General features: G+C 38.3%; 2 protein-coding genes and 1 long non-coding RNA gene across 3 annotated transcripts; 2 read left to right on the plus strand and 1 right to left on the minus strand.

The window, feature by feature from the left end:
• The first annotated feature begins 431 nt into the window (after window positions 1–431).
• Window positions 432–2,334, plus strand: LOC148717002 (uncharacterized). Its single transcript, XR_015995153.1, has 2 exons — window positions 432–1,614; window positions 2,067–2,334. It is a non-coding gene; the product is annotated as an uncharacterized LOC148717002 (long non-coding RNA).
• Window positions 2,335–5,368: 3,034 nt separating this feature from the next.
• Window positions 5,369–12,262, plus strand: LOC111336518 (uncharacterized). The gene is made up of 7 exons (XM_022942625.2): window positions 5,369–5,508; window positions 6,659–6,940; window positions 7,696–7,819; window positions 8,152–9,081; window positions 9,233–9,320; window positions 9,746–9,963; window positions 11,625–12,262. Exons 1-7 carry the CDS (start codon window positions 5,460–5,462, stop codon window positions 11,698–11,700), a joined length of 1,767 nt encoding a protein of 588 aa, XP_022798360.2. The 5' UTR covers window positions 5,369–5,459; the 3' UTR covers window positions 11,701–12,262.
• Window positions 12,263–12,736: 474 nt separating this feature from the next.
• Window positions 12,737–16,855, minus strand: LOC111336519 (signal recognition particle 14 kDa protein). Its single transcript, XM_022942626.2, has 5 exons — window positions 16,732–16,855; window positions 16,577–16,649; window positions 14,840–14,973; window positions 13,406–13,438; window positions 12,737–13,275 (listed from the first exon to the last, which is right to left on the minus strand). The coding sequence occupies exons 1-5, from the start codon at window positions 16,753–16,755 to the stop codon at window positions 13,177–13,179; spliced, it is 363 nt and encodes a 120-aa protein (XP_022798361.1). The 5' UTR covers window positions 16,756–16,855; the 3' UTR covers window positions 12,737–13,176.
• Window positions 16,856–16,866: the final 11 nt, after the last annotated feature.

Genomic DNA, 16,866 nt, shown 5'->3' on the forward strand with positions numbered 1-16,866 from the left:
GAAATTTTTAAGCCGAAAACTGTGCAATCTCTTGGTTTGCATCTATTTTTAACGCGCCTCCTATTTTGGCGGGGAGCTAGATCGTAGCGTGCGAGGGTCAGTTTGTGAAACACTGAGATGATCATCTGCTGGATACTCCCTACCTTTCTACTCAAACTGCTATGAAGAGGAAAGGAGAAGTCAAAGACGCTCGCAGTTTTCTGTTGGACATTTCTCTCGGAAGTGGCATAAACCAGTTGACTCAACATGGTAAGTTTGAAGTGCGTTTCTCCTTGTTTCAGTGAGTACAGTTGCTTTTAAATCAGATCTTGTCTAAGGCCTTTTCTCGATTCGTTTTTCCTCTAGTGTTGGGCATCCTGGCGCCAAAATTCGCAAGAATATAACTCTAAAAGCCGGTTGCTGTAGCTATTTCAACGGAAGGTGGGTGAGTAGATTAGTTATACGAAGGGCTGTACAGGGGGACGGAGAGGAGTGGTACTAGTCCAAGTTTTTACCCTGGAAAATTGGTATCTCTAGGTTTTGCCCCGTTGCAAGGTCGTCCATTATTTACTTCGTCCAATATCGACGAATTCGCCCAATAAATACAAGAAATTCACTCCTTCTCTTACTAAGGTTATTTAAGTTTGATCAGTAGATAAACTAAAAAGGGAGGGAGGGGGCTACATCCAGAGAGTTACATAAGCACTGACGAAGGGTTAGCGCTCGAAAAGTTAGCTTTGAAACTCTTTACGGTGGCCAATTTACATTATCAAATAAGTTGATGAAACCAAAATTGTCCGATAATCCCCCACCAACGCAGTACCACAGTTTCTTTAGAAACTTACCCCCTTATTCCTTTTGTTACCAGTTCGCCTCCTAATTCTTTGACTCGTTTCTTAAGGGCAGACCGTGTTCCTTTTCTGACGAATTCAATATTTTCATATCTTATCTAAGACTGCCATTTTTGCCTTCCCTCTATGAAGGAACACCAATTAAAGTAACGGAAGGAGTTAAGGATTTGTGGGTAAACTGGTGAAGGCGGTTGAGCAAACGCGTTGTGAATAGGGGGTTGATCTGGTTGGGGGCGAGTTTGCAATGGGGTACTACTAAAAGAGAGTGTAACGAAATCCTGCATAAGCAGCTTTCTCGGAGGTCGGGATGATGAGTCAGTCTTTGATAGGAATTGCCGTCAGATCAGTTATTAACTGAAGACAGCTTAAACTCTGACCCTCTCTGAGCGAGCAAACCATCTTGTTTACCCTTTCGCTTCAGTGAGTGATCCGACAAATTTCTCGTGTACTGTTACAAGGTCAGAACATTTTTAAATACAAGGGTGATGATGAGAAAGAGAACTACCAACTAAGAGAGATTGTTTGATTTAATATCAAATTCTCAGAGCTTTATTTATAGGAAATGTATGAAAGCCAGTACAGAGCATTGATATTTGCATCTTGGGAGTGAAAGGGTTAATGTGGGTTGTGTCTGCAAGTGTTTGGTTTCATTAATCAATAAAGATTTTCACCCACACTCTTGTATCTAATATCAGGCACATTTTATGCAATCATCGTTTGCTGTCTTGTTTTCAGACGCGAAAGTGAAACAATCTAAGAGGGCTGCTGTGCACATCAATGCAAGGTAACGTAATTTTTAAGTGAATTCATTTTTACATAGCCTTTTAGTTAATAAAATAGCGAAAGGCGCAACAGTTGAGGATGGGTGAAAAAGCGAGAGAGGCATGGGTCGGGTCAGGAACATTACGCAACCCGACACAGACCTCCCTCGATTTCTTAGTCTTCCGCTACTAACGCGTTTAGTTTTACAGCCTGAATTCCTGAAACAGGCTAATTTCTACAATGAATGCATAACATGTGTGTTGATTTGATGAATATGACCTTGACGTTGAGTTTGCTAAATCACCTCTGGAGACAACTGATGATTCAGTTTGTTTTTGATAGGAATTGCCGTCAGATCAGTTATTAACTGAAGACACCCTTGACTCTGAATGTCTCCAGGGAAAGGAACTTTAACCTTGGAGTCGATGATGTGTTTTAAAAGTCTTACACTTTTATTCGCTGTTTTTGTTGCAGATTTTCAGCCGAGGATCTGGCTGGAATGCTGGAATGGAGAACAAACACTCAAGGCGTGATGCATAGTTAAAAAAAGACAAAAGGCAAAACAAAAACAAGTTAACTCTCAACGATTTTTATCCACGAACCAAAAAATCTTATAGGAATCTAGTAGTGAACTTGTCAATAAAGAAAGCCAACTGATACGACATCATATCATATGGCGTTTGGAACTCCTCAGTACTTGTTCCAAGGCTCCTCTGTCTCAAAAAAAAGAAAGAAAGGAAGAGAGATCCTGGGATTTAGATGGCTGGAAGCGAAAATAGCTAGATTCATTCTTTTAAAAAACCTTTAAAAATCGAATTTGTTTTGTTTGGTGTCATCTTTGCCTTGAGCTTGATCAGTGAACTATACCTGTGCATGAAAGTTTTTTATTAAAGTCGGTAGCTAAGAAACTGCGCACCCAGTCCTTCCCCAACCAACATTATTAAAAACTGGATCATTGGATAATGCAATTCAAGACTTTTTATTGGCTTAGCCATTATGGTATATCAGCCAATATACCATAATCTACAAATATGGTAAGCGTACGCGTCAGCTTAAGATCAAAAGGGAGCTAAAAAATCCAGTTTCTTCTAACAAAATAATAATTTCTTGGGGGCGTTTTTAATAAAACAATTATTCCACTCGCGCTTGTTGGATATGAGATGATTATGGCCAACGAGGCGCGTAGCGCCTCGTTGGCTATCTATCATCTCATATCCAACGCGCGCTCGTGGAATAATTGTTAATTATCCCAACTTGTTATCAGTTGGCTGATGTTTTGCTCAGACATTGATCCAAAGCTTTGGTAGGTGCTTTAGGAGTTGTCCATCCCGTGTTCAAAGTGGCATCACGTGTTTGTCTCTGTTTAGAATGTTCCCTGCAAAGCTGCATTTTACCGGTAAAGCTCTTAAAGGGTTAAGTTAATCTTTTTCGTTGCCACTCTTAGGAACACAAGATTAGTATGTACCTTGTGAAATGTGGGTTTCTCGTATCCTACTTGAGGAGCCATCCGCAATTGTAAGAAGATTTCAAACAACATAAAGAAATAGAGAATTGTTCTAGGGACTAAAGCAGTAGAAACAAAAAAATAACCAGACTGTTTCTAATCAAAACTGTAATATGATTAACTTTTACGCGAAGAATTAAAATAGTAGATGAGGTAACCCCTAAACCCCAATAGGGATAACCATGTAATTTCTTCAAATAGAATCCCTTCCCTCTCTCCTCTCTCCCTTCCCCCCCCTTCTCTCCCCTCGCCCTCTTACCCCCCCCCTCCCCGAATCAAAGATTAACGTAATGTAAATAAGAATGAAGGAAATTATTGTGAAATCAAGAAGCTCTTGATTGTTCAGCAAATTCTCCATGTAACAACCATTGGAAACGTGTAGAGAACAGTGCGGAGAACTCGCATAACGATATTAGGGTGTGAAGGGTGAACCTGCGCATGAGGATGTGTGGTTGTGGAATCAAAAGTGATCATTGAAATATCACATCGGTGAAGTTTACAAGTTAAGACTCATTTTTTAAAGAATTTCTGGTATTTCACTTTTTTGCGGAGAAATTTTTGACTTGTTCTCCTCTGAAACCGCTTTTTTTTTCTGTGGCTCTTTCTTAAGAAATGACCGCTTTATTCACTGCATTTTAATCTTGATGTACTCGCACTTCATCACGGGATTTTTATGCTCCTTAGTACGTGCCAGTTATTTAATTAGATACACCTGAGGCACTTCTAACCTCATGGAGTAGTTGAAGTTGCCATCATGAAGAACGTTACGCCTTCCTAGAAAAATGCTCTACAGGGTGTGCGCAAGTTGGTACGTGAGAGGTTGAATGGGGTCACGTCAAGGTATGACCGCAAAACCCCGAGGTGATATTCGTAAACTTGATATTGTGTTACCTTTGAACATTATGCAACTTTGTTTAATTTCTATTCTGTTGCATTTTTTTTATATCGTTCCAAAATAACGTGATTTCACCTGACCTTTTGAATGTACGAAGTCCTATTGTGCAGCTGTTTTTTTTTTCAACTGAGACATTTTTCCAATGATAAAAACACTTGCTTTTAAATTCTTATTGATGGGAAGAAAGAAGTTTTCGTCGAGGGATATTTCTTCATCGAACCACGCTAACAGAAAAAAAAAATGGTTTTTAAGCACAGATCCAATTTGTATCGTTTAACACAGGAAATTGGATGAAGCAAGTAATAAGATTACATCAAAAACTGAATTTTACTTAAAAGTACATTTTTTGTTTATGTCAAGAGGATATTATGTAATCTGCTACTTACAAGAGATAAGCTGAAGGAGTGGCCAGTTGAAGTAGCAGTGAGTAACGTAATGTTTACGCCAATATGGTTTTCACCTGACGTGTTTTTTTCCCACCTTTGGACAGCCATAACTTTTACCTTTTGCACTTTGCATCTGCCACTCAATTGTCCCCATGCGGTTGGGTTGGGTTATGGGTAGAGGGAGCGGTGGCAGGTGAAAATTCCAGACTTGTCCCTGATGACGGAAAAGGATAAATTAGTAATATCTACTTGAGTTAAAAAAATTCGCAGTTTCTAGAGTCATAGGCTGTAGCTGCCAGCTGCTTTATCGTAAATCCCGAGAGCGTCTTCTTCCCTGAGTAGAAAATATCGGTATCCAAATGAGAAGAATCGAGGAGAAAATGGATTCAAAGGGCTTGTATTTCTTTACTTTATTTCTATCAACTGTGAACTGCAACCATTTTCCCTTTCGATTTTCCCTCCTAGGAGGGGTAGGGATAGGGTAAATTGTGTTATGCCAGCAATCACAACATTCGTCACGGGGTGTCTCTCAGTCTAAGATGTACATTCCCGGTTTAAAAATTTGTACAGAACAAACAGCTCTTTGAACTGTAAAAACGCTGTAAACACCATTAGCACTTTAACATTACCAGGAAAGAATTGTCCTATAGCGAAACAGAATGCCCTTTACCGGTACTTGCCTCGGAAATTTTCGTGTAGTGACAATAAAACTTGTACAAATTTGGTCTAAAGGTAACTTTCAATTCCCTGATATACGACACCATGGCTTCTTTCCGGCTCAGACGAATCTTATTGGTTGAAAGAAATCAGGAGAGCAAAGAACAACTTACCAAGATCACGAGCTCTAAGAACGCGTTCATCGAGATATTTTAGGATGTAAAATAGTGAAGCTTGTTTGTGGACTTTGCATGACACTGATCGGGTTTGAACGCCTCTTTGATTGTTCGGGCTCTAGTCATTTTAACGTGTATGGACGAGTTTAGTTGTTTGTAGCGCACTGTGAGTAAATATCAACACGTACAATTTACTTACGGGTGTCATTGTATGGAGATCACCATTCAGACAGATTCACTAACGCAACAATGGTGCTGTTTTTGTTTTTCGTTGTTTTCCTGGCAGATACTGTTGAAGGTAAGTAATGAAACTGTTATCCTTTTTAGTAACTTTATCAAGTGTTATCGTCTTCATAGCTGGTAGTAAATTGCTGAAGAGCTCACTGGAGTAAATGATTACCTGTGGCTATGGATCATAGAATTCTACAAACAATGGAGCTCCCCACTTGAGATTCAACCGCTTTTGTCAGCAGTTTCTAATCTGTTATAGAAGCTAAAGACTAAGGGTTCTGCCTTGTCTGAAGCATTCACTGTCAGTGCAGCTTCATAATTTCTTCAAGGAAGAGAAGTTCGTTTAAAAACTATTGCTAGTTACACAGAATGGTCCCCGCAAGGTTTCACTTTCTTTATTTAGAACTGAGCCGGTCATGTGGTCTTCCAACTGTCTAGTTGTTAACGGGAAATTTTCCGGGATCAGCCCTTATTGGTCCTCGAGTTAGAAAGCGTTTACTTAATTTTACCTGATTTATTTTTGTCTCTAAATCGTCAAATCGCATTTGCACGCTTTTCTTTCGTCTGTAATGCACTCACTGAGTGCTGTGGTACCTGACTAGATGTTCTTTGCCCCCTAGCCACTGAATCTCGAGTTTGATTAGAAAGGCACTGTTAATTTAAAGGGGGGGGGGGGAGATCTTAGAGAAGTGGATGGAGACTCGTTCAATAGACCTTTGTTTGGTATCAACTTTGTGGACCATCTGTAAATTGGAATATAAATTAGGAAAAAACATACATACATAGGTTAATTGACCACTGCCCATAGGGGCTTTTCAGGGCCAACACTCACCCAGGGGAGGACATCCACCGCACAGTAATCTTATGTGCGGGAAATTAACATCTCCTACCTCTAACCCTGCAGGAGAGGGGACCTACAGTTTATTCATCCTCATCCAAGACTAAAATATCTATCCATTTCTTGATTATAGAAAGGTAGCAAATTAAATTCTCCTGACTTATTTTAAGACGATGAGTATTGGTCCGGCTAGGGCTCAAACCCATGACCTCCCACATGACACAATCCGGCGCTCTAACCAATTGAGCTAACCGGGAGGTTACATCTTGGACTGAGTGTGTTTCCAAGGATTACTTCCTTTAACCAACCTATTTTTAATTAAATTTAATTTAGACAATTACCATGTAACTAAAATGTAAAACATGAATTTTATTTGAAGGTGTGAGATCCCCTGAGAGGCCAGTTGTCCCAAATGTCACAGCCATTAGCTCAACTGAAGTGCGTGTCACGTGGTGTCGAGTGAACTCTAACAAAGTTGAAATAGATCATTATGAGCTGTTTATTGATAGCCAGCTGGAGTACTCTGGGTTAGATGTGTTGCACATGGCAAAACGTTTAAAACCATGGTCATGGTATGAAGTCAAGTTAAGGGCATGTGGCTTCTCCCCAGGTTCATGTTCTCCTTTCTCAATTCCTGCTTTAGTGAAGACGTTAAGAGACAGTAAGTGACACATGATTTTTTCAATACTCCAGTGGTGGATCCAGGGGGAGGGTCTGGGGGTCTAGACCCCCCCCCCCACCAGAGCTGACGCTTACAACTTTGAGACTGAAACTCTTACGTCAACAGGATTGTATATCACTTTTTAACTGGCTGATTTTCGTAATGAATCCAAGTAAACGGTAAGCAGCCAAGGAATTTTAAAGTGCAACCGCGAGTGGTGGGAGGGGGTGTGGGGGAGAAGTAATTTGCCTCAAAAGAGTCCAACAGTCCTTTCTGAACCAAAGTTTGAACCCCTCCAATCAAAAATTCCTGGATCTGCCTTTGTATTCCTTTTGTATATTTTCAAAGAAGGGTAAGATCTCAAGGGAAAGTTGTAACAGTCAGTCTAATATGTTTGTGGTGTAAGCCTTAATAGATAATAGCTGAGGTACCAGCAGAAGTAGACAATCAGGTGGTAAGACTCACATCTAAGAGTCCTTCTACCTTTTACAGACCTGAGCTAACTGCAGTTTAACTCACAAGATCTCTTAAAATAATGATATACTCCATTAGAAACAGTGATTATGACAACCACCAGACCATTGTTGCCACTGTTTGAAGCCTTTTCCTGTTGTTCTGATAAAAATGTTTGTCAAATTTTTTTAAAATCCTGAAGTTGTGTGCTACTTGAAGTAAGATGAAATAATGACAAAATATTTCACTCATTTTACTTCCTTTGAATTGATTTTAAACATTTTTTTTCTTTCACTCTTTAGGAGACAACAGTACAGTAATACAGTCTGGCGTTACTTTGTTTAAAGTCATCTTTGTCCCAACATACATGTTCATCTTAGGGGTGATTGCAGGAGTGTTGGCCATTTCCTTCATTCTGGCATGGAGGTATTGTATGCGAGCTCATTGAATCCCCTAACTCCCAGAAGTGATTAACATGTAACTTCTCCCTATAATATCCATATATTATCTAGCAAACAGGTAATGAGAATATTCAAACTTGGAAGAAGTTGTTATCTTGATCTAACACTAAATTCTTGTTACTAATTTTCAAGAAAATGAATTCTAGCTAGAGGGGAGTATTCACAATCAGACCTTTGGAATTAAAGAGTTAATAAAAGAGCTCAATATATGGAATTGTTTTCTTTCCTTTGTAATTGTGAGCCAGTGAATGAAGATTACAGAAAAACAGAATATTCAGCCAGCACTTTGTTTCACAGATACCTTCAGAGTGTTGATTTGTCCGGAGGATCAGCATTTGAGTTGCCGCAATACCATAAATTGCCAAACAAGGATGACTACCAAACCCTCATCCTAGAAAATATACCAGATGCCGAGAACAATCCTCTGGAGAACTTGGAAAACACTATGTATTTGACAAAGGCTTGTCAAGTTGATGACAAAGATTCTCATTATCTTGAAATATCCAGCTCTGGGAAGGCTGATGTTCAGAGTAGTTTCATCGCAACCACAACTCGCAATGCTAAACCATCTGGTCTGTATTTTGTGGGGGCTGTACAGGAGAACCCGGTTCCCCATCAAGATGTTACAGATCGGTTATACAGCCATCAACTTGATTACTACAACTGCAGCAGCCACGTTAATTCCAAAGATAAAAAATATGTTCAGATCGAAAATCGTAAAGATGTGAATTATGAAAGTCACAATCAATTATGTGAAAAACTACCACAAAATTGCAAGAATGATGGAGCAGTTAAGGATCGGGAAAGAACTAAAAGTTTACCAAATGTTGCAGATACTTTAGTGCCATCCATTCCAACAAAGAAAGCTCAATCACTTGAAAATTTGTATGCCTCCCTTAAAGGCAACAGTTCACATCCACCATTATTGATACAATCATCTCCATTAAGTGTACAATCTCAATTCAATGAACAAAAAGCTAGGACAGAAGTGACAAGGGAGTCTTCTTTACATTCTCATAATGGGATGGTTGTAGCAATAGACAATAGCAATATATACATTGGTGCACAGGAGTGTGCGAGCATGGTGAATCCAGGCGCTCGCAAGAGACATATTCGAGTCAAGCTACAGAATCTTGTTAGAATTCTTGAAAAAGAAAGGACTAAAACAAGAGGCTTTGCTTGTGGATCTAGCCCACCTGCAACTGAACATGTCTGGGAAGTTTACAGGTATTGACATCTGAATGGTGAAGAGTTTCTATACTTAAGGACTTTGAAACTTACGAAACTACCTGATTAGTCAAATTAGTCCTTTTTGCCTCCTCTGACATTTCACCCTAGTTTCTGAAAGAAATTTTTTTCTTTTTTTTTCTACAAACAGACGCATGGGATATACTGTTGATCTTGAGGAGAGAAGGGGAAAAGATGAGCAGAGAGTAGATGAAGGACTTCACTTGTGGATCTACAAGGTTAGTATTTATTTTAAACATAAAAATTATTGAAATTTGATCAACACTAAAGCTGTTTTGAGTGATGAATTTGGAATTTGGAAAGAGTTAACTCGCTTACTACTAATCATTTGTGACTAATGTATTCCCTTCTTGATATACACTTCACAAAATAACCCATAGTGCTTGCAGGCTGCTAATATTAAGACAGTGTTACAAATGCAATAACATTAAATATTACAAAATATCAGCTTAACTAGTTTTTAAGAAATTTAGCATTGGAATAAGATAGCTTTGAGCACTCTGTGAATAAGAAGACTGTTGCAGTTGTGCTTTAGACTTCTAACAGGACATGCAAGCACAGGTGATGGTTGTGAGAGACTAGCTATAAAAGAGTATCCAAAACTCTAATTTCATTTTACTAATGAAAGTTTTGTACTATTCAGGCCCTTTGTGAACTGGCCCCAGGGATACTAGTATTAGCCACAGGAGATGGGATGAAAGGCAAGTCAGAGTGTGACACCAGTTTCCCCAGATGTGCCGTCACTGCTCTGGAGAGGGGATGGAGTGTTGAAGTATACTCATGGAAACACAGCTTGAGTAGTGAGTGGATTAAACTGGCTAAAAAGTACCCCGAGGCACTGACAATCAACTACTTAGACAAGTAAGATTCATGTAATGCTAATGAGTGTAGAGAATATTTGTCGAAAGCCTTTGTATACAAATGTCACAAATTCATGGCACCGACCTTTAAAAAAAAAGTCAACAACTCTTCCTCAACATAATAAACAGAAATCTTGTAATTCATTTCTTGAAGGGTTGCTTGAAAGCCCCCTCTTCCCCCAAGACAATAGGGACCTTAAGAAACCATGACAGCGACGGCAATGAGGACGTGGAAAAACAAGAGATCTAATTGGCATAACAATAGCTCAGCACATGCGTTTCGAAACTTTGTACATTTCTTAGCCGTCCTATGCAAAACAACAACGTGAAATCGCCAAAATTTGTGTCGTCTGCAAACCGAAACCGCGACAGCAAATTATTTTAATTTCCATTTGGACCTCAACGGCCACTTTAAACGTCATGCTGAAGTTGAGCTGTGGCGCTATATGAGACAGTAAGCTCCTGGAGCCATTTTTGAAATTCTAACTAAGAGTAGAAATTCATTTTTTAATCGAAGTCTTCCTTGGTGTTGCCATCCTGACTGCTTAAGGTCCCCAATATTGCCTGAAATTTGTGACCATTTTGTTAAAACCAGGGAACATTGAAATGAAAATGTTGAAAGCATCTTTCCCAAGGGAAAGATGCTTACAACATTGGGAGCAAGATCATTCTCAGCAGCAGCTCCGAAACTCTGGAATGGCCTACCTATGGAACTTCGTCAAGTAACATCACTTAACACCTATCTTTTTAAGAAGTATTTTTATAGCCTGTAACCTAGTTCATTTTATTCTCACAGAAATGTATTTTCGCTTTCTCTTAAACATATAATTGTAAAGCGCTATTGATCAGCATATGTAAATGTGCTCTAAATAAATTGGTAAATTATTATTATTAAACGGGGAGATAAACCTCACATCTACTCCTTTTTTTTTTAAATGTCAAAGCGTCTGGAAAACTTTAAACAACGGAGTCAAATCTGAACAGATTCAAAGTCTAATAATCTGATAAGTAAAAGCATATCTAAAACCATACAGAAAAGAGAAAGGTGAATGGCAAATCTAGAACCCTGTATACAAGGCTGCTAAAAATCATAAATGAGATAAATGAGAGATGTAGGAAAAAGGAAAAAAGTAAAGGAATGTGCCAAGACTTTTGCCACTCAGTGAAACTGCAATTAAATATAATTTGAATATATCAACGAAGTTGAAATGGTAAACTTGCCACCGTTACGATTATAAAAGCTGATGTTTCGAGCGTTAGCCCTTCATTGGAGCAAATAGAGGAATTGTGGGTTGTGTGTGCTTTTAAAGGAAGAAAATGGAGCTACAGTATGTTGGGAACATGGCAACGAGAAAAACACGAATAAATTAGTGGAATGAAAAGCATTCATTGATACCTGTGGGATTTAGACTGCCGGTTTGAAAGATGAGCTTTTGTTCAAGAGTGTTACAGCTTTCCGTGCTACCTAAGTGTAAGGAAAGACTGCAGATTGCCATATGTTGCCTAGAATGATGCAATTAAATATGTCCACTTGTAGTTTGGAGAACTATAGAACAGATTCATTTACTAATTATTTTAACTCAGTTAATTTGATGAAGGATTTTACTTTAATATTTTTTTTTACATGTTTTCTTACAACTGCTGGTTTGTTTTTATTGACAGACATGTGAATTATATCACATTTGTGGATGGAAAATATGGAAGGAAACGTTTGCCACTTCCAGCATCAGAGGCATAATGATGTCATTCAAAGAAGTACAATAACACAAAGGAAGTGTGGGGGGGGGGGGGAGGAGAGGGGCAGACACAAGAATTTGGCAAACTTTAAGAAAGCCGATTTACATTGAAAAAACTTAATTTAAAAAGTAGTAATCGTGCAGCTAAGAGCAGATAAAAATACTAGCCACAACTCTCTCACCAATCTTATTAGAAAGCAAAATCACAAATTAAAAATCTTTATAAATTTTATGGGTATTAACATGTGCTTCCCCCCTGAATTACTGTCAAACCCACTTTGCATTAGTGAGATGCTTTCATAGAAGTGTGGTTTAAAGAGTAAAAATAAAATTTCAACTCAGACAAAGTGCCTGCATGTACTGGAGCTAGAAGACAGGTACTGCTGTTTTTTCACTTTTCAATTTCAAAAGACAAGATATTTTTTTTTAAATCACTACGAGGTGTAAGTTTACTGTACAGATTGCATGTATTAGATGTTAACTTTTATTAATTACATGTAGCTCAAAGCAAACGTGTGAACCAGGAAGTAAATATTAGAATAAAAATTCAAAGTTCATCTGTCAGCATCATGCTGTTTGATTTTTGTTGTCAGTGTTACATAACTCAAAAGTAGTACAGTAAGTCTCTAAATTTTTTTGCACTGTTGAAGCCATCCCAGGCAAGCCAACAAGAGAACAGAAACAAACCAACAATGTACAGATATTTGAATTGCAGGATTAACCAGGCACTTGCTACATGAATTTGCTGTCATCATCATGAAATTGAGTTGGCGTGATGTCCTACACGATTTTACCGACATAACGATATTTAGATTTAGAAATTTGAAAGAAAAGAATGACTCAATACGGTAAAAAATGTGACTGGAGGAGTGAATATCGGATCTTAAAAGGGATTTGCAACTCTGTCCATAACGGTTTCCCACTAGGCTATTGCTGTGAACTCACTCAGCTGCACCTCACGAGTCCACAACATTTTGACCATGGTGATGACGAGTATTGTTGTCGATTTGAGTAGAGACCACACTAAACCACTGAAGATTTGTTAAATTGCTCTTTCTCCAACTTCTTTTAATTAATTGTGATTTGCTCCATTATTTAGTCAGATTTTCCAAGGAAAAAGTATACTACGTGTAAGGACTCTGTACAATTCCTCGACTACTTGGAATATTGAGATAAGAAACTTTCCTAATCAATAATTTAGCCTAAGCTACCTCATAAAATATTCTTATACATGAATGGATTACTTTCTAAAGAAATATCAAAGACGCATGGTTGACCCACATTTCAAACTTGAAATGATAACCTACTGTAACTCAAATAACAAAAAGAAAATTTTCTCAGATTCTGTCTGTTAAAATACCCATGAACAGTACAGCAGCGTCTCCAAGGAATTGTTAATCAAAGCCTGAGGATTCAACCACTAGTGTAATGTTTTATTTAATGAAATTATCAATAATATTAATTCAAACAATGGCTAGTTACTGAGTTGCCTTGGATTTTTTAGCTTTGTTTTTTTCTGTTCTCCTATCTCTTTTCTTTAGATTGTCCATATTTGCTTTCAATACATTTGCATATGCCTGCAAAAAAAAAACAAATTTACATTATGATGCAGTATGAAACACAAATGATTATCTAAATCAGAAGCAATATTGTTATTATCCATGTGAATAAAAAACATCACATGGTTTGAAATTCGATCCAACTCACCATTTGAAACCTATTTACATCTTTTGAATTTACCTGTGAAGTAGAAAAACAAAGCATTAGTTAGACATAATGTAAGGCAGCATATATTTCAGCGATGGATTGCAATAGGCCATTTCTGAATTACGTTTGACCTCTTTTTCAAAACAAGGCCTGGTGCTCAACCATTCTTGTGAAAATGAGTTTAATTTGCAAGTGAATAAAGACTTTATCATAATTATGAAAGGATGAGCACCTGGACTCACTTTGAAAAAGAGGCTAAAGATAATTTGGAATTGGGCTATTTGAACTGTTTAACCCTTCAACTTCTCATGATTTATCTATTTATTTATTTATAACTTCTAATATCTATCTATCTAGTTGCTACAAATTTCCTTGTAAATTACTCACGTGAATTTGGCATTAGATCAAGGTTGCAACTTCAACCTGTTAAGTCTGAGTATTCTCATTACTTGTTTGCTGGACAATGTATGGATATGACGGGGAGAAGTTACATGTTAATCACTTCTGGGAGTTTAAAGGTTAACTAGCACAATAACCCATGCAGAATGTTGGGATGTAGTAGTTTAATGGTTGATGCCTGGACAACGGGGTAAGAGGTCTGCATTTGAGACATGGCAAGGCAAATTGTACCATATTCTTGGACAAGACAGTTTACTCTAACAGTGCTTCTCTCAGATCCATCCTGAGTTTCAATGGATACTGATGAATTGTTGTAGAAAGCTGATGAAATGCCTAGAGGTAAACTGAAATGGACTGGCATCCATCCAGGGGGGAGTGGTAATACTCCTGGCCGCTTCATGCTAAGGAAACTGGGATAAGCTCTGACTGGCTGGTTGGGCCACTTGGCTTGAGTTCAGACTTTACCTACTTATATAAGTGGATCTAGGGGAGGGGCAGGAGGGCCTGCACCCCCCTTATTTTGGGTAAATAAAAATAAATGCAGAGGGAAGAAAAGCCAGCAGGTATGACACACACACACAAGCCCCCCCTCAGCTCAAGGTCTGGATCCACCACTGCTGTACTATTACACCCAAGTGCACAACAAAATAATCTGGACATTTTGATTATGAGTCCTGGCCTTACACCAACCACAAGACCAGTGTATCCCCCAGGAAATTATTTGAAACACTAGTTCTTTGAGGATGCAATACATAGAGTTTATAGAATGGCCCCTATGGTCCCGGTGCCCTTATGATGAAAAACATAAAGAAATGCCCTTCTGATGGACGTACTTGATGGAAAGAGCATGGCAGAAAACTGTACAAATGCAAGCTGGAAAGAGTAAAGGAAGAAAACCAGAGAGCCATGGACTAACATGATTAGTAAAATGTTTACTGGCTGAGTGATGTTGGGCCAAACAGAAAAATATTTACCTCTCAATCATATGGTATGGAGAGTGAAAGGATTAATTATTAAATAGATGTCTGAGCTTACCACTGTACTGAGCTTCTTTTTTCCATTTGTTGCTCTAAATAAACATCTACTGTCTCCTTCTTGTTCAACGGCTGTCAACTTTTGAAGCTTTTTTCCTCCCCGTGGTTTTGGCTTTGGCTTGGTTTGTCCATAGTCTTTATAAAAATATGCAAAATAAATAAATAAACAGACAAATGTGAAAGTGGATTTACAAGGTAGGTATGTTTAGGCATTTCACTCCAGAAGAAAAATTGAACATTCTTAGGTTTCTTCACTGCATGTGTCTTCAAAATTTAAGGAATGAGAAGGTATTTTGATTTTAAAACATTGTTACAAATTGAAGCCACATACCAAGTGGTACCTCAATGTGATGGTGGATAAAACCCTTGAATGTGACCATTCAAACAAAAGCTACTGGACTGAAGGGGGAAAGTGGCCCTATTGCATGATATGAGATCAAGTGGCTTTCATTTACATGACCAATAGAAATACAAAATTAAAACTGCGTACTGTGAATTTTTTGTTTTTGTTTTTTGCAATACCTTAACCTTTAATTTGTTTATCTGATTTTTCATAATGCATTACTTCTACTTTTTGATGTGTATGAAACATGCACAGGAGCTTCCTTTGCCCCTCTCACGCGGAGTAATTTCACGTGATCATTTCCATTGTAAATTGTATAGGGCACTTTTTGCCATTCTTGATACAAGTACAGACAGTGCTGCTGGTGTTAACATGTCGCAGTCTTGCTCACACATTCAAAGAATCATTTTATTTGACATCAATATTGTGGTAGAAAACAAATGAACAGTGGTTTTGTTCCACACTCACTTGGCTGCGCCTTGTGAGTCCACAACATTTTGACCACTGTGATAACAAATATTATTGTTTATAAGAGTACAGAGCACACTAAACCACTGCCAATTTGTTAGTTTCACTTTTAAGTCTGTGGATTGAAACCTTATGTGACCATTTCCCAGTTAGCTCAAGGGATAGAGCACTGGACTGTTGTGCGGGAGGTCGAGGGTTCAAGCCCTGGCCGGACCAACACTCAAGGTCTTAAAACAAGTGAGAAGAATATGCTACCTTTCTATATCAAGAAATGGTTAGATACTCTAGTCTTCTCGGATGGGACGAATAAATGGAGGTCCCGTCTCCTGCAGGGTTAGGGGTAGGAGATGTTGATTTCCCACGCACGAGATTACTGTGTGATGGATGTCCTCCCCTGGGGTGGTTGCTGGGTGGGATTTGGCCCTGAAAAGCCCCCATTGGGAGTGGTCAATTAACATATGTATGTATGTATGTATGTAGGTGGAAGCTCCTGTGCAGGTTTCATACACATCAAAAGGTAGAAGTAATGCATTATGAAAAATCAGATAAACAAATTAAAGGTTAAGGTATTGCAAAAAACAAAACTTTCACCACTAGGTGAAAGTTATTGGGCACTTTATTGGAGGTACATGTAGTGTTCATTCTATCATTAAGGTTGGTTCTAACTTTTAAGTCAGTGAAGAAAACCCTAAAAAGCAGTTCACTTCAGTGATACATGTTTTGTGTATTTGATCATGTATAGTATTCCGTGACATTATGGAGACAAAAACACGTTAATAGACAGTACTAGTCTGTGCTTAGCTTAACTCATTAAGTTACATTAAAGGCAGTTTTTTTCAAAACTAAGTATTTCCACACGCTATGAACCTCCTCTACACCAGACGTGAACCTAGATTAACGGACAAAACCAACAAAACCTTAACTTACATCTTTTCATCGTGATATTAACTGTACCCGATGATCTTGTCTTTTGGAGAAGTAATGTGAGCTGGGTGAGGAACTAAAACAATAAAAAATGACTTGTAAAAGCCTAATATAAGACAGAAATTTCCATCCAATTCTGTTAAAAGAACAAATCTTACCCCATCATTATCCAATAGAACCATGCTATAATTCTTTCCTCTCACATGTGTGAATCAGAGCTAAGTGACCACGTCTTCTGCTTGCGAACCAGGCAAAAATTGCCTTCTGGCGTGTTGCCGCAGCCTTATCACGGG

The sequence above is a fragment of the Stylophora pistillata genome, chromosome 14 (assembly GCF_964205215.1).
Source record: "Stylophora pistillata chromosome 14, jaStyPist1.2, whole genome shotgun sequence".
Taxonomy (NCBI): domain Eukaryota; kingdom Metazoa; phylum Cnidaria; class Anthozoa; order Scleractinia; family Pocilloporidae; genus Stylophora; species Stylophora pistillata.